This window comes from Coffea arabica, chromosome 2c (assembly GCF_036785885.1).
Source record: "Coffea arabica cultivar ET-39 chromosome 2c, Coffea Arabica ET-39 HiFi, whole genome shotgun sequence".
Lineage (NCBI taxonomy): Eukaryota > Viridiplantae > Streptophyta > Magnoliopsida > Gentianales > Rubiaceae > Coffea > Coffea arabica.
In genome coordinates this window covers 73,496,913-73,514,683 of record NC_092312.1, presented here as the reverse complement: position 1 = coordinate 73,514,683, position 17,771 = coordinate 73,496,913, and the positions used below count along the sequence as shown (strand labels likewise).

Sequence of the window (17,771 nt, the reverse complement as noted above, 5' to 3'; positions counted from 1 at the left end):
CCTAGCTTGTTGCACTAATCCTCACAGCTCACAAGACCTTAAAGACCATTTTCACCCCTTTTCACAAAGGCACTTTTCACGCCATTTGACACTTCCCCTTTTTAATACGCCACTTTAGGTACTCACTTTCTAGCCTTATCCTTTTTGGCATTTGTTTATTTTAGTATTCTTTAATATCATAATATAATAGAAATTAATCTTGTATGCATACAACCGCAATGTATACACTAACAGCATGTTACCTGGTCTTATTTTGAATAAGATTAATCCATGCTATATTGGCTTTTAAAAATTGATTTTTTTTTTTTAGATTTTCCTGGTGGATCAGCTGCTGCTTTTAACTATGTTTAGAAACAAAACTACCAACAGAGTTCACATTCTTCCAGTAAACTTGTCACCTCTTACTATTTATAGACATAAAATATTGTACATGATTTGTACCATTAGTATATATAAAATTTCATTTGCTGATGTACAGTCACATGTATCTGGTCATGTATGCTGGGGGAAATGTGTGGAAGTATGGTTAATAAGTAAATTAATGCTAAGTGGGATAGGACTCAGTGAGTGAGCAAGTATAAGGTGTATTCAGGTTGGTGGTTAGAGGAGGTGGGGATGTGGTCCCAGTTTTGCCCTTGAAAGAATCAGAAGAGGCGGTGATCAAGATCTTGGGAGGGAGGTTTGGAAACAGCTGAACTTTGCAGTCTTATAGGATTCCCGAGGGCTTTGATGGGTTTTTCCAATTTACCAAACTGGTGTTGCTCATTCTTGAAGCTGTTCTAAGTTTCAGTATTTCAAGATTTCATTTGGAGTCTATTGCTACTTGCTACTACTCTGCTTTTAGCCTCTGCAACCAAGTTGTTAAAAGGGTTAGTATTACTACCATCTCTGCTGGGGAGAGGATGAGAGGTAGAAGCTTGCTCAATATTGTGGATTGTGCTTCTTTTTATACCAACTTTGTGGATTCATCTTAGTTGTTGTTGTTGATCTTAATTGGTAAAAGTTCACGACTTTTTTCGAATCATCTTCCCTTGTCCCTTTCAAGTCTGAACTTATAATTCTTGGAAGTGTTGGCCTGAAGGATAGCTAACTATGACTTCTAAATGATGAAGGATGTTGTCATATGTTGTTTAGTCGGCAATATCTGTTTGCTTTCCTGTTAAAGATTTGTATTGAGATAAACAGGCAACTTAGTTTATTTGTATTGAGCTAAACAGGCAACTTAGTCTAGTTCTAATTTACTGCTAGCCAGGAGTCTGAGAGCAACCTATGAGATATGTTTAGATTGCGTTGCATTGTAAGATATCATTAAATCTATCATCTCTTCCATTTAACTCTGATACTTCTGCTGTGGTTACAAAGCTGTAGAAAATATTGGCCTAAAGTGCACTTGGTGCATTATACTTCATTCGTACATTTCTCAGCGTAGTTTTTTTTTGTTTTTTGTGGTGGGGGTTGTCAAATGATGTCTCCACAGTTGGTGGGCCTGATCTTGGAGACGTTCATTTTATTTTCGGCTGTCATAATTTTACAAGCTTTGTGCTATATTGTCTTCTTTCAGAGTAGGGAAGAAAATTAGGACCTTCTTTCTTGTTCGGTGGTCGGCTAGTGTGCCACTAATGAGAGTTGGTTTTGGTAGAAAGAGTCTCGGATATTAATGGTTTTGTGTACTTATGAATATCTGAAATCATTACGGGATTTTGAAGATACAAATTTCTTTTCTTCGGTTTAGCTTGGGTGTCATTTATTTCTTTGATCGTGTAAAGATTCAATTTTGATGCCTTTTTCTCAACTTTACCCTTATGTATTATGCAGGTTTGAGCTAAAAATGTCAGCTTCAAGACCTAGTCAGTCTTCCACCAGTTCAGCAAGATCAAAGCACAGTGCTCGGATAATTGCACAGACCTCCATAGATGCAAAGCTCAATGCTGATTTTGAGGAGTCAGGTAGTTCCTTTGACTATTCGAGCTCAGTGCGTGTCACACCTCCTGGAGAGCACAGACCTATAACCACAGCTTACCTTCATCAGATTCAGAAAGGAAAATTTATCCAGCCATTTGGATGTCTTTTAGCTCTGGATGAGAAAACTTTCAAAGTCATCGCTTATAGTGAAAATGCTCCTGAAATGCTGACGATGGTCAGTCACGCTGTTCCAAGTGTTGGTGATCATCCGGTTATTGACATTGGAACTGATATCAGAACTATTTTTACTAATCCTAGTGCAGCAGCATTGTATAAGGCCTTAGGATTTGGGGAGGTTTCTCTGCTGAATCCTATATTGGTCCACTGTAAAACTTCTGGGAAGCCATTTTATGCCATTGTTCACAGGGTGACAGGTAGCTTAATCATTGATTTTGAGCCTGTGAAGCCTCATGAAGTCCCCATGACTGCTGCTGGTGCTTTGCAGTCCTATAAGCTTGCTGCCAAAGCCATTACACGCCTGCAGTCCCTACCCAGTGGGAGCTTGGATAGACTTTGTGATACAATGGTTCAAGAGGTTTTTGAACTGACAGGTTATGACAGGGTGATGACATATAAATTTCACGATGACGATCATGGTGAGGTGCTTAGTGAAGTCACGAAGCCAGGCCTAGAGCCCTATGTGGGTCTGCATTACCCAGCTACGGATATCCCTCAGGCTGCACGCTTTTTATTCATGAAAAACAAAGTTCGCATGATATGCGACTGCCGAGCAAAACATGTGAAGGTGATTCAAGATGAGAAGCTTCCTTTTGACCTTACTTTATGTGGCTCCACGCTCAGGGCCCCTCATACGTGCCATTTGCAATATATGGAAAACATGACTTCAATTGCATCTCTGGTGATGGCTGTCGTAATCAATGATGGGGATGATGAGGGGGATAGTTCTGATCCTGCAGACCCACAAAAAAGGAAAAGGCTTTGGGGATTGGTTGTGTGTCATAACACAACACCGAGATTTGTTCCTTTCCCTCTTCGGTATGCCTGTGAGTTCCTCGCTCAAGTGTTTGCTATCCATGTCAGCAAGGAGTTAGAATTAGAAAATCAGATTGTTGAGAAGAACATTCTGAAAACGCAGACACTCTTGTGTGATATGCTGTTGAGTGATGCACCCTTGGGCATTGTTTCACAGAGTCCAAACATAATGGATCTTGTGAAATGTGATGGGGCGGTCTTAATGTACAAGAACAAAATACATAGAATGGGATTAACTCCAACTGACTTTCAGCTGCGTGATATAATTTCCTGGCTTTCTGAGTATCACATGGATTCAACGGGTTTGAGTACAGACAGTTTACATGATGCTGGGTTTCCTGGGGCTCTTGCTCTTGGTGATGCAGTTTGTGGGATGGCAGCTGTTCGGATATCAGATAAGGACTGGCTTTTCTGGTTCAGATCACACACTGCTGCAGAGATTCGATGGGGTGGTGCAAAGCATGAACCTGGGGAGAAGGATGATGGTAGGAAGATGCATCCGAGGTCTTCATTCAAAGCATTTCTTGAAGCTGTTAAGACCAGAAGTTTACCTTGGAAGGATTATGAGATGGATGCAATCCATTCTTTGCAGCTTATACTGAGAAATTCTTCCAAGGAAGATGAGGGAACCAAGTCAGACACTCAGGACATCCATTCAAAACTTAATGACCTCCGGATCGATGGATTGCAGGAATTGGAAGCAGTGACATCTGAAATGGTTCGGCTGATTGAGACAGCATCAGTTCCAATCTTGGCGGTTGATATTGATGGGGTGGTTAATGGGTGGAATACAAAGATTTCCGATTTAACTGGTCTTGATGTTGATGAAGCAATTGGGAGGAAATTGCTTACCCTTGTTGAAGATTCATCGGCTGAAACAGTGAATAAGATGCTGGAATTGGCATTGCTGGGTATGTGTTTGAGCGAAACACTGATGTTTCATTTGCTTTTATAGTTGCATAAATGCATGCCTTTTTTGGGTGGATTTGAATCATTGATGTCCTTCCCTTCTTCATTTTTGTTTATCTTTGTATTTTATTTTTTAAGTCATGATGTCAATTCACACCTCAAATGTTTTGTGTACAGCTTTTAATCTTTCTTTGTTTTTATCAGGCAAAGAAGAACAAAATGTGCAATTTGAGATTAAAACACATGGATCAAAAGCTGATGCAGGCCCAGTTAGCTTGATTGTGAATGCCTGTGCAAGCAGGGATGTTAGAGGGACTGTTGTGGGTGTATGTTTTGTTGCCCAGGATATAACTGGTCAGAAGGCTATCATGGACAAGTTTACTAGAATTGAAGGTGATTACAGAGCTATTGTCCAAAATCCCAACCCATTGATTCCTCCAATATTTGGAACGGATGAATTTGGCTGGTGCTCTGAGTGGAATTCTGCCATGACAAAAGTATCTGGATGGCGTAGAGAGGAGGTTATGGATAAGATGCTTTTAGGAGAGGTTTTTGGAATTCATACAGCCTGTTGCAGGCTCAGGAATCAGGAAGCTTTTGTGAATCTTGGTATTTTACTAAACATTGCCATAAGTGGTCAAGCATCTGAAAAGATACCCTTTGGTTTCTTTGCACGGAATGGGAAGTACATAGAGTGCCTGCTCTGTGTGAGCAAAAAGCTGGATAGAGAGGGTGCAGTCACTGGGGTATTTTGCTTTCTGCAGCTGGCAAGTTATGAGTTGCAGCAGGCACTTCATATTCAAAGACTATCTGAGGAAACTGCATTGAAAAGGTTGAAGGTATTGGCTTACATAAGGATGCAGATAAGAAATCCACTGTCTGGAATTATTTTTTCAAGGAAGATGTTGGAGGACACTGAGTTGGGGGAGGATCAGAAGAATCTGCTACAAACCAGTGCCCAGTGTCAGCGTCAGCTTAACAAGATTCTTGATGACACTGATCTTGACAGCATAATTGATGGGTATGATAAAATCATTGGTATTTGCTCGCTGTATTTTGGTTTGGTTTTATGTTTACAATATTCTTCAAAAGTTTTTTATTTCCTTATCCTTGATGTCTGACTATTGCATAATTAAAGCTTCATTGGATTGAAGTGTTCTGTTTGCACTTGAATTTTTTGCTAGCAGCATCTAGCTACTAGTTACGAGATTCAGCAGAGGTTCACTAATAACATTATGTCGGAGCTTTCTGGTTAAATTGTGTGAAAATCGTCATTACATTAGGATGTCTAACCTTCATGTGCATGTTTCACAATTGATTAGCAATAACTGTTTGCAAAGTTTCTCTGAATCTTTGGGATTTATGTGATTTAGTTATGTTTGATGCTTCTCGAGATTGTTGATCAAATCAATCATAATTTGGGTTTAGGTCATATAGAAGTTAAAGGTAATAAGATCCCAAATTTTCAAGCGTACTGCACCTAGGATGTTCTCTGGCTTTCACCTGTTCAAGTACTTATGGTCTACACTTTTTGGTCCTATTGTGTGGATTTTGTGTGTGGCTTTGCTTCATTTTGAGCTTCATGTCTTTTTAATTTGTCTGGCATTCATATGCTATATTCTTAGGATATCCTTTGCCTTTTCTTTGCAGGTATTTGGATCTGGAAATGGTGGAATTCAAGCTACATGAAGTACTGGTTGCTTCCATTAGTCAAGTCATGATCAAAAGCAGTGCAAAGGGTGTTAAGATAGTGAATAATTTGGCTGAAAGTCTTATGAATGAAACTCTATATGGTGACGGATTGAGGCTTCAGCAAGTTCTAGCTGATTTCCTGTTGACATCGGTGAATTTTACACCAAATGGAGGCCAGCTGGGTCTTGGAGGAAAGTTGACTAAAGACCGATTAGGGGAGTCTGTTCAGCTTGCCCATTTGGAATTAAGGTATGAGAATTTCCCTGCAACTTGTACTGGTGTAGATGGCGCTCCTCCTGATCAGTGTAGATTTTTATTTTCTTTTCCTGGCTTACATTACTTGATTGTTGAAAAAGGTTTTGTGTTCAAGATGATAGGTGGAGTACACATTTTATTGGCGATTATACATACAATGGAGGTGTATCATTTCTCTCCTTTTCTTTTCTGCCTGCCATTTCTGAGAAAAGACTTGTTCAATTGCATGTTTGAATGTTATGATGGACCCCCTCCCTGTGTAGCTTGGGCTAAGCTTCCCAACGTAGTATTGAGATCCTTGTCTCTTCTTAATTTCTTCTATTGTGTATTATTTTTTTTTTATCTCAATTGACCGCTACAACCAGGTTTTGAGAATGGACTGATTACTTATGGCATAACACATTAGTTTTCTTTTTATTTTAATATTCCTTGTAAATTCCTCAGAACTACTGCATAGATTTCCAATGCTTGGTGGATCTTCCTTTTAATATTTCTTTTTTAAGAGAAGGAATTCAGTAGAAGTAAATATTTGGGTTTAATCCTATATAGAAGGGAATACACTTAAATGAGGTATCCTCCTCGTCGCTAATATAGCAGGTACTTTAGTACCCTACAAACAGGTTTAGGTATATGGTACTTAGATTATGTGTGGCAGATAATGAAGATTTCAGATCACAGATCAGAATCAATCCATTGAAAATATACTTTGACAAACATTTGTTTTGGGACCATGCGCCTATTTATGACTGCAGTATCTTTATTTTTAAGCCATCTACGGGTTACAGAGTCATGAGCTACTGTGATTTCTTTTGGGTGCAGGATGACACATTCTGGAGGCGGGGTTCCAGAAGACTTGCTGAACCAAATGTTCGGTACCAATGGAGAAGCATCTGATGAGGGAATAAGTCTTCTTATCAGCAGAAAACTGGTGAAGCTTATGAATGGAGATGTTCAGTACCTAAGGGAGGCGGGGCGATCGACTTTTATCATATCTGTTGAACTTGCAGTTGCTAATCAGCCTGCAGCAAGCTGTTCACGTGATCTTGTAGGTCTAACAAGATCCCAATGAAATGTGTATAGTCAAAGAGGACAAGAATTCATAGTCCTGAGTTAGTCTGTGTTTGATTTGCTTGGCTAATTTCCTTTAGACATTTCTGTTGTTTTTAACTTCTGCGATGTGAATAAAACTGGTTTCCATTTTTGTACCTTGCCTCGTTTGAAACAATTGGATGATGATTAGCCCCCTTTCAATCCATCTAACTTTTGCTCTGTACAACGGATTATGCTGTTGGAAACCAGAGAAAGCAGGAAAAGAACTCTAGTGCCACATTGCGTATAATATATGATCATTTGATGTTACAAACTTATTTGATCGTTTTTAACCATTTGGTACTTCTGAGCAACTCACAAATATTTCTGCAGAAGCATATTGTGTGTATAACTGCATGGTTCATGCAGTCAATTATCTGCCCACCATCAACTGTCTACTTCTGAAACAAACGCTACAAATTCCATCCGAACAGGACAGGTGCAACAAAAGTTACAAAACAAACTTCAACAAATGGCTCCTGGAAGAAGGATGTATCATAAGATTCCTATCAAAAATCATCTTAAGCTAATAAGCTTATGCTTTAGGACCCAATATTGGACACAGGAGGTGCCAGTCCAAATCCTTTATGCCCAGGCGCATAATAGAGAAATGCATCTCAATTGAATTTTGTAAAGAAGAACGGGATTTTTGTGTTTACATACACCACTTAACTTGCAATTTGGTAAATCAATGATATTCACCAACGTTTTATTTCCTTATTATTCTCAAGACTGGCATGTTTGCTTTTTCTTGACACTTGCACTAATAAATCTTTTTTCCATTTTTTTCTTTCTTCCTATTTCTACAATAACAAGTAAACTTTTTCTTTCACATGTAGAGATCAAGTTAATACCTGTGTTTTATAACTCGGACCGGACTGGCCGGTAGAACCGGGAACCGGCCAAGTGTCCGGTCCGAGTTGTTCTTCAAAACTGGAAGACAAAAAATCCGGTCAAAAATCGGGTTTGACAGGAAAAAAATCGAAAAAATCAGAGCATTTTTTTAAAAAAAGATAAACTTTTTCAATATTATGTTTTGACCCCTAAATTGTTAAAACTTATTAATATACCTCAAATATTTCATACTTTATAAATGTTGTCCTAAAATTTGATGTTATTTTTCAATCAAATCTATAATTTTAATTCTAAATTTGTTAAAGTTCATTAAATAATATAAATTGCTACTTGATTGTTCTAATTTCTTTGTATTTTCTTGTTAAATATATTTGAAATATCAAATATATATGAATATACCGTTATTCATATTAACATACTTTTAGGGATTTTATATACAATATTTTAATTTTTAAATAATTTTTATTTATGACATCATCCGGTTCAACCCCATCGAATTCGGTCGAACCCATTGACCCCTGCCCTTTGATCTCGGCTGACTCGATACTTGGTCCGAGTCTGAAAATGTAAGTTAATACTCATCAAATTCTTCTTTTTCTAAGGAAAAGGGAAGGAAAGGGATTTTATTTGATTTAAGAAAAAACTCTAAACCTTGCTGCCACACGATTGTTTGAGTCCTTGTTGCCACAATCCTCTGAGATTTAACCCCCTTTGTCCTCGAATTCGTAAAAGAAAGGAAAGGAGAAGCTTTTGAAAAAGAAAGAAAAAATTTCAAATTTTCTATTGAATGTTATTCAAACCTATTCCATTGATCAAAAATTTCAAAAAAATCTGTTGAAATAAAAGAAATTATCAAAAAAGTCCCTCGATGGTCGTACAAATTAATCACCAATTTAAAACAACGAACAATTACAAGAGTATCAAGAAAACGTACTGGTTGATCATCAAATTCACTCAAGAAAAACCAAACGCATAGAAAAATCACTAAAAGAAGAATGAAATAAATCACTACTCTCTGCCAATTGAATTTGGGTTTAGGGAAGCTCTCATAAAAGATCTGATCACACAGATCCCCTCTTTGGACATAAAAGATCTGATCACAAAGGCCCAGCACCAGTGCTGATCCCGGCCCAAATAAGTTAAATAAAAAAAAAAAAAAGAAAAACCTCAAATCGTTGTCTCGTCGTCGTCGAATAGTATTGGCTAAACTCAACGGGAATCTTACGTGCGCTCCAGCTTTTGGTAGCCCCCAGTTTTTGGTTTGGCGCCGTTGATTCTCTCTAACTGTATAAAACCCTAAACCCCTTCCACTTCTGCTCTCTCGTTACATTTCATTTTTTTTTTGTTTTTTCTTAGTAAATTAGGCGCCAATGGAGATACAGATGCTGTGTTTTCCGGCGGATGCTCCGCCACTTGCCGTCATTGTCGCTTCTAAAATCGCCGGTCTTTCTCTCCCTACTGATCCTTCCCTCCCTTCTGGCTCAACCCCTATCCTCCACTTCTCGGATGGGTAATTTCTCCGTTTTAATGTTTCCCTTTCTGTCGGATTTGTGAGTTTTTTTTTTCCAACTCTTAAGTTCCTTCTTTTGCCCTGTGAGCTTGAGGAATTTTTTGTCTATCATATTGGTGGGATGAAATTTCGATTATTCTGTTATTCTGGAAATGTCATTTTTTTTCTTATAATATTAACAGATGATGCGATCGTCTTTATATAGCTCAATGAGGTGCTTGAGCTTTGTAGTAACTCAATTTTTTGGATGCAGTGGAAAACTGCGGGGACTGTATGTGCTTCTGCGATACATCGGCCGGGTAGCAAAGATTCCAGATTTTTACAATAGGGATGCATTTGAGTCCACCCAGGTGCCTTTTTATTGCTTGCCTGCAGCTTAAATGTGTTTAATTGCAACTTTTTCATCCGCCTGTGTGGCATAAGCTATTTATTGTGACGCTTAATTAGCATACAGTTAACGTCTTTTGAGAGGATACTACCAGTAACAACCATCATGCTACAAAGATATATATATATATGTATATGTATATTCACCAAAACGAAAAAAAAAAAAGGAGTGTTGATTTCTCTGTTTGGAATGTCCAATAAACACATTTGTGGCAGTTTTTGTTTATTGACTACTGAATTGTTCTTGTTAGTTCTAATGTGGTAAATGAAGATCTAGAATTCCATTTTACTTTGTTGTTTAAATTGTCCTTTTATCTGTCTTGTAGATTGATGAATGGCTTGAGTATGCCCCTGTTTTCTCTTCTGGCTCTGAATTTGAAGGGGCATGTGGCTATGTGGACAGATATCTACTGCAGCATACTTTTTTAGTCGGTCATAGTCTGTCAATTGCAGATATAGCAATCTGGTCAGCACTTGTAGGTAAAATATTGTGTCTCCAGTTGTTATTAGTTTGCCTAGTTAATTGTGCATCTGTATTTAGTGACTATTAAGCCTCATTCTTTTTTAATCAAATATTCCGCTCTAAGCCAGCATATCAGGAGATGGAGCATAAACTGGATGGATGAATTTTAAGTGGAGAAATTTTCTCTGATTCGTACAAGTAATATAATCTTCTTTTCGTAATTGTTGTAATGAGCTCAGTCAGTTGATTACATTTGTCCTGTTTTCCTCCTCTCCTTATTGAACATATCCTAATTGGTGGATCCAAATCATCCGTGAGCACTGAAATTACAAGTGATGTAGGTGTTATGGCTATGATACATTAGCTACATAAATACCTCAAGGACAAGTAGATATCAACCTATACATTGATTTAGTGTCAGTTGAGTTCGATGTACAAACTTTGCATAAATAACAGCAGTTGCCTATTAGTTTTGGTTAACTGTTGATTTTATCTTAAATTTATTTCCTAGCTATAGTAGCATATGTTTTACTTCAAACGCACAGAAGTGATTTGATATTTTTAGCATATACAATGAATTATTTGTTTGATTTATTTGATGGATTGGTGGCTACATAGCACCTGGATTTGCCCTTCTTTTGTTTTTTTGGGCAGAAAGTGTGGCCTAACTTAGACTCTTTGAGCCTTTGCCAGGTTGAAATTTATCTGGTTTTGCTTATTGTTCATGACGGAAAGCAGTCTGGTGGACTTATTCGGTGTATAAGGTTCCCATCGTAGAAACCTTGGATAGACATTATTTTAGTCCTCTCATTGAGCACGCGACTGCTCTCCTTTTATTGCTTCAATGTCTTTGAAATCAGTGGCCATATGTGAATGTAATCCAAATTAAGAATTTCCATATAATTTAAAATAGAAAAAAAGGTATATGTAGATGTTAAAGTTTTTCTGACATTGGAGGGCACTCCAGAATTTAGACTTGGTGAACCGCTTTTGGTCAAATATGTATTTGATGCTGAAGTGTGAGTCAGGAGAATAATATGTAAGCAATAAAGATTGATCTGGTTTTGAGCCCCTATTAGTTGTATTTGGATGAGGATGATTAAGGTTGATCTGTTTTTGGTAAAGTACATTTTTTTTGTTGGAGCACTATTTTGCATTTTCTCCTGTCACTTTATTTCTCACTTTTGGAAGTTTGTTCTAAATAAAGACCCTTTTCTGCTAGCATACCAGGATGGGTTCTCAATACTAGTTCATTTGCAGGAACAGGGCAGAGATGGCAAAGTCTACGCAATTCCAAGAAATATCAAAATCTAGTACGGTGGTTCAACTCTATACATGACGAATTTGATGCAGCTCTGAATGAAGTGACTGCAATGTATATTGGAAAAAAAGGTTTAGGGACTCAAGCAGTTTCTAAAGTCCGAGATCAACAGGTTTCTACTTCGTCTTCCAATAGTGTGAATGGCGCTGTAAGTGAGAAGGGTGTGGGAGGGAACCGACCTGTATTTGAGGTGCATCTTCCAGATGCACAGGTTGGAAAAGTACGGGTGAGATTTGCTCCAGAACCTAGTGGTTATCTACATATTGGTCATTCTAAAGCAGCACTGTTAAACAAGTATTTTGCTGAGAAATATGACGGTAAGCTGATTGTGCGCTTTGATGATACGAACCCTGATAAGGAGAGCAGTGAATTCGTAGATAATCTTCTCAAAGATATTGAAACTTTGGGGATTACCTATGAGGCTGTAACCTACACATCAGACTACTTTCCCAACATGATAGAAATGGCCGAGAAATTGATTCATGAGGGTAAAGCCTATGTTGATGACACAACTCGGGAAAAAATGCAGCAAGAACGGATGGATGGGATAGAATCCAAGTGTAGAAGTAATAGCGTGGAGGAGAATCTGAGCTTATGGAAGGAAATGGTTGCTGGATCAGAAAGGGGTTTGATGTGTTGCCTCAGAGGCAAGCTGAATATGCAGGATCCAAACAAGTCCCTTCGTGACCCAGTATACTACCGTTGCAATTTGACTCCTCACCACAAGATTGGTGCTAAATATAAAATCTATCCTACTTATGATTTTGCATGTCCGTTTGTTGATGCCGTGGAAGGTATTACCCATGCACTTCGATCTAGTGAGTATCACGACCGTAATGATCAATACTACTGGATCCAGACGGATATGGGTTTTCAAAAAGTTCATATATATGAATTTAGCAGGGTGAATCTGGTCTATACACTTCTTAGCAAGCGTAAACTGCTATGGTTTGTTCAAACTGGAAAGGTTGATGGCTGGGATGATCCTCGTTTTCCTACTGTACAGGGAATAGTACGCAGGGGGCTGAAGATTGAGGCACTGATACAGTTCATGCTGGAACAGGTAAGATATTTTTTCAAGACCACAATCCAAGTATGTCTGTTTCGTTCAACATCCAACTTGATGGAATGAGGCTGGCAATGCAATGCATCTCTAATATTTCCTCCTATTAGTTGCTCCTTGAAATTCGTTTTTTTGGGGTGTTGGTGCATTCTTTAGTTTCCATCTTGCTTGCTTCAGTTTTTCATTTCTACTACTCTTTTTGTGCTTCAAAAACAGAATGGTGGAGGGTATATCAGGGGAGAGAATAGTTAGTTCCTTGATCTAATAGACTTGTAACTTGTTTTTGGTGTAATGATCTTAGGGGGCATCCAAGAATCTCAATCTCATGGAATGGGACAAGCTTTGGGCCATTAATAAGAAAATTATTGATCCAGTCTGTCCCAGACATACAGCTGTTATAGACCAACAACGGGTCTTGTTGACTCTAACTGATGGTCCTGAGGATCCATTTGTGCGAACCATACCTAAGCATAAAAAGTACGAAGGTGCTGGGGAGAAAGCAACTACGTACACCAAGAGAATATGGATAGACCAGGATGATGCCCGATCAATCGCAGCTAATGAGGAAGTGACTTTAATGGATTGGGGCAATGCTATAGTAAAGGAAATCGAGAAGGACCAAGAGGGCAATGTAACACAATTAACTGGTGTTTTGCATCTTGAAGGATCTGTCAAAACAACAAAGTTGAAGCTCACGTGGTTGCCTGATACTAACGAGCTTGTTACACTCTCTTTGGTGGATTTTGATTATTTGATCACTAAAAAGAAGGTAATCCTTTGTTACTGGTTGAATCAATTGTCATTTAAATGTATCTGTCCTAATTGGGGCTGATTGAAGTTTGCATATGTTTCAATTGCAGCTTGAGGAGGATGAAAATTTCGTGGATGTTGTTAATCCATGTACCAAGATGGAGACTGCTGCTCTTGGTGATTCCAACATGAGGAACTTGAAGCGTGGTGACATAATACAGCTGGAGAGAAAAGGGTACTTCAGATGCGATGTTCCCTTCATAAGACCTTCAAAGCCCCTAGTACTGTTTGCCATCCCAGATGGCAAGCAAACCACAGTGATGAAGTTCAGAACTTAAGACAGGTCATTCTGCATTAACTTTGGGAATGCTATCTATTCTGCCCACTGGTGGGATTGTTGGTTGTAAGCCAATTTGTGACTGTGAAACTACACGAGTTACTAGTCAATTTTCTTTTTTCTTTTTCCTTTCTATTTTTTGTATGTTGGATTCTTAAAGATGCTTGTATTATCATTTTTGTAGTGTCATGCAACGCGCTCAGGATCACCTGAATCATATGAACGTTTTTGACGACTTTTAACCTCCCTTAGTCTTCCTCAATCTTTAGCTCTTTTCTCCTCACTTTTATTTTCCATGTCTCCCAAACTAGTGCAAGCTTTCGTTATTCTATTTGCTGGGCGAGATATAGCCGTTGAACTGGTCTTGGTCAGAGCAGAGCAGTGCCATTCATATGACAAGTGAGCGAGCCAATAATTAACGTGGCCGGATATTTTAGAAGCCGTAGAATTAGTTGAATACGGATCTGAGCTGGGAACTTAGAACTAGTAGTTGGCACTTTTTGGCTTGTTCTGCCTTTTCAAGTATTTTTTTATGTAGACTGGAAAAAGATGCAGAATAGAAAATCATGGCAATGACAGCTTTGCTTAAAAAATTTGTAGTGCCATGCTTTTACCCGTTTGGACTGCTTAAAAAATTAGTGGTGCCATGTTTCATTCCTATCCATTGGGATTGCTATTTTTAGGAGGCGATCGAGAAATGTATTCATGAAAAGCAAAAAATCACAACACAAACAAGGCTAAATCGAGATCATATATCTACGTGTATCCCTTAGATATATTATTGTCAAATCCATATAAAATCGGTTGCAAAAGAAGGCGTGAGAGCAGATGACAACTAATATTACCCATTAAACTAAGTGGAGCAAACTAATCCCGGGGACCTCAATGTCTGCTTGATGATAGAGATGGGCAAAATTATTGCAGGTTTGCTTATTGTATTGACACGTTCGAGCAGATGATTAGGATTGTTGCTAATAAATCAGTGTATGGATTTACTAGAGTTGTTAACAAGCAAATAATGATCCAACTGATAAGGCTTACTGATTAATCAGTGGTTCATTAGCACCTCCTCCTCTATTTTTTTTTTTCTTCACTTTTTTTTACTCTAGAGCAAAGGAATAGTAAGATTTAAAAAGTGGAGAGGAGGAAACTGGAATTTGGATATAGAATTTGTAAGTTTTAGAATTTCAACCTTAGTAACTCTCTCCTTTTAAAGTGCATCGCAATCAAAATTTAGCTCTTCAAAGACCCCCACCAAACAAGCCAGGAAAAATAGGAGTACCACAAGTGGTTCACTTGCTCCTCCCATGAATGCAGCAGATGAGGGTGTGGGGAACTGGGGATTGGCGTCCACATCTAAGCCAGGAGATAGATTGTGCCATAATGTGGCTATTAGTGGTATTAGTATCACTTTTGTGTACTAATTAAGCAAAATCAAGAATTGTTTCCCACTCTACCCTAGTGAGGGAGGACCGCAAACTTGAGCTCAACTTTTAAACTGTTAGGTAGCCCAGACCTTTATGATTCACCTACCCTCCAATCATTTACTTGGTAGCAGCCTTATATCTATCATTCACTTACTTACTTTGCAGTTCATGAATGCATCAACTCCAATCACTTAACTTACATTGAATGCATCAAGCAATAATCAACTCTAGTTATCATTAGCTACCATATTTGGAAGCTAAGTCATTCGGTTGATCTGGTTTTATGAAGGAAAGAGGAGTGGCTCCAAAGCTGCTAACTAACCATCTTGGGAGCAATTTTGATCTTTGTTTAATAAAACTGGGAAAAAATTGTTCTGGGCAAAAGTTACTAGTTTGTCTTTGCAGCCTTGTTATTCTTACAAGTATGTCATTATATTGCAGGACTGTTGTTAATTTTAATTCGAGAAATTGAGTTGGATAGCCATAATTGTCGAACATATAGTCACTTCACCAGCAGGTTAGAAGAAGATTTTTCTCTTCTAGCGTTTCTCAAGTAAATTGGCTTCTTCGTGTATGAACGCCAAAAACAAGGACTTTATCTCTGTAAATACATATATTGTTGGACATGCACAAATGTAGGCAATCAACTAAGAGTTGAATATCAAATGGACATGGCAGCAAGGCAATCTGCCCATCAAGAACCTTACTTGGATGGAACAATCACATTTTATTGTGTTGTCAAGCAAAGACAAAATTCACATGCATTTTACTTACAACATTAACTTTGACAAACTAAATTTGAAATGACAAACTAACTTCGAATCCACTTCTTTTTTTTTTTTATGTTTTATTTTGAAGAACAACATGAATACGACGTCTTGCTTTTAAATCAGTGTATCATCTACTTCTTGGGGGCGAGCCTTGATTTGATTTTATCAACTTCTTTGCTACCAATTTGGAATGCCATGGTCAACACATTTTCCGGAACTGGTGGATTAGATGCAAATAATGTTACGGAAATGCCTTGAGTTCCAGGCAATTGGCTGTTGAAGGCCGAGATAACGGCTGCTGCCAGGTTCCCATTATTCTTCTGGAAGTGGACTAGGCCTCTGGGGAAGACGAATACTTCACCTTTCTTGATGGACTTGGAAATGAGGACATTGGCAGTGGTTATGAACCCAACATCTAGTTCACCTTCCAATACAAACACCATTTCTGTGGCACGGGGGTGGGTGTGGGGTGGATTCAGGCCACCAGGGGCGTAGTCGATCCTGGACAGGGACACACCTAGGGTGTTGAGACCAGGGACCTTCTCAACATTGGCTCCCGTGACCACTGACCCGAAGGTATTGTTGGTTGCTCCTGGGGTGCCAAGGATGGTGGTGAAGAAGTCATTAGCCGTTATATTTTCCTTGCAAATGAATCCGTTCACCTTCGGTTTACCTGTTTTTGATGAATAACAAGAACAGAAGGAGTAAAATCTCAGTCACAATTTCGAGCAATGTATTAGCACGTAGTAAAACAAACGTAAGATTGAACCCTGCTCAGAGATGCTATCTCTCTGCATTTGTTCAAGGGGTAGATCTTCATGTCAAGGGCAAGTAAACAAGATTTGAGCAGGCGAGCGTTTTTCTTCTTTTTCCTCCACACGCAGTCTAATAATTACTACTAGAATACAGCTATCATGCTTCAGAGATTAATTCTCTTTTACAGGATAGATAACTGCATAACATTAATTATCATAAATGTATCTTTGGTCCTATCATGTACAGTTTGAGACTGAACAATATTGAATCATCACTACTTTAAATTCTCATGGACCAAAAATTTAGGTGTCAGTCCGACAGACATTAAATCCGACCCCAAACAGAGTAGTTGAATAGCTGCGAAAGTAGTTGGCACAAGGCAGCAGCTAAAATGCATATACACAGTACATGTCTGATAAATATCTTCCTAGTTGGTGTGTTGATTTCCAACAGAGTGATCAGCATCAACACAGAAAGAAAAGTAACGAGCAGTCAATGTCAAAATGTGCAAGAAAAGGACAAGTGAAAAGGAACTAACAACTACCAACACATCTAAATGCTTGTATTGGATCAAGAATTGAAGCCAATTACCAACTAAGGTTCAAGGAACTTGAAAAACTAAGCAATGAACGTTATTAATGTTACAGTCCATAATCTAAAAGAAGGTAGAAGAAGTCAGTTTGGGGTACCTGTGAGATCAGCAACACAAACATCTTGAAGCATGTCTGGATCTGAAGCTAACACCTGATTGAAGCTTATAGTCAAGAAGACCATAAGCATCAAGAATACCAACTTAGGAGCCATGCTGATATTGCTGCAGAAACAAAAGTTGTTTATGGTTTATGTATCTGTGTGTGTGTATTAATTGGAAAAGACCAAAAGGGAGTAATCAAAGCTGGAAAAAGGTGAAGCACAGAAAGAAAGAGAGACAGATGTGAGAAGATAGTTGGGGTTGGGGACACTGGGACAAATGGAAAGACAAAAGTGGGAGTTTATTTATAAGTAAAGAAGTCCAAGCCTTGAAGCTGAAGACTGAGAAGATGGGGCGAAGAGGTAACTCAGGGGAACTTGAAGGGGACTAAAGTAAACTATGGAGGAATCTTTGACGTGAATTGTGAAGTGTGAATGAATGTTAAAGCACGAAACTTGCCTCCTTCAACCCAAAGTTAAGGGATGAAGATTAGGGCCATTGATGGGGATATTATTTGATGGGGTCCCTGCATATGCAGACA

The 17,771-nt window shown here is 38.5% G+C and overlaps 3 protein-coding genes across 5 annotated transcripts; 2 read left to right on the top strand and 1 right to left on the bottom strand.

The window, feature by feature from the left end:
- Positions 1–7,016, top strand: LOC113727899 (phytochrome A1). 3 transcript variants are annotated; one of them, XM_027252297.2, is made up of 5 exons: positions 1–118; positions 1,816–3,866; positions 4,069–4,885; positions 5,515–5,805; positions 6,631–7,016. In XM_027252297.2, exons 2-5 carry the CDS (start codon positions 1,829–1,831, stop codon positions 6,878–6,880), a joined length of 3,396 nt encoding a protein of 1,131 aa, XP_027108098.1. In that variant the 5' UTR covers positions 1–118; positions 1,816–1,828; the 3' UTR covers positions 6,881–7,016. The 3 variants fall into 3 exon arrangements, with proteins under 3 accessions (XP_027108098.1, XP_027108097.1, XP_071932514.1); XM_027252296.2 differs by lacking the exon at positions 1–118 and adding an exon at positions 481–869; XM_072076413.1 differs by lacking the exon at positions 1–118 and adding an exon at positions 612–909.
- A 1,973-nt stretch (positions 7,017–8,989) lies between these two features.
- Positions 8,990–13,830, top strand: LOC113727898 (glutamate--tRNA ligase, cytoplasmic). The gene is made up of 6 exons (XM_072076412.1): positions 8,990–9,265; positions 9,519–9,615; positions 9,979–10,132; positions 11,376–12,499; positions 12,801–13,268; positions 13,360–13,830. The coding sequence occupies exons 1-6, from the start codon at positions 9,126–9,128 to the stop codon at positions 13,585–13,587; spliced, it is 2,211 nt and encodes a 736-aa protein (XP_071932513.1). The 5' UTR covers positions 8,990–9,125; the 3' UTR covers positions 13,588–13,830.
- A 1,890-nt stretch (positions 13,831–15,720) lies between these two features.
- LOC113727897 (germin-like protein 5-1) lies at positions 15,721–17,711 on the bottom strand. The gene is made up of 2 exons (XM_027252293.2): positions 17,229–17,711; positions 15,721–16,456 (listed from the first exon to the last, which is right to left on the bottom strand). Exons 1-2 carry the CDS (start codon positions 17,341–17,343, stop codon positions 15,915–15,917), a joined length of 657 nt encoding a protein of 218 aa, XP_027108094.1. The 5' UTR covers positions 17,344–17,711; the 3' UTR covers positions 15,721–15,914.
- Between the last annotated feature and the right edge of the window lie 60 nt (positions 17,712–17,771).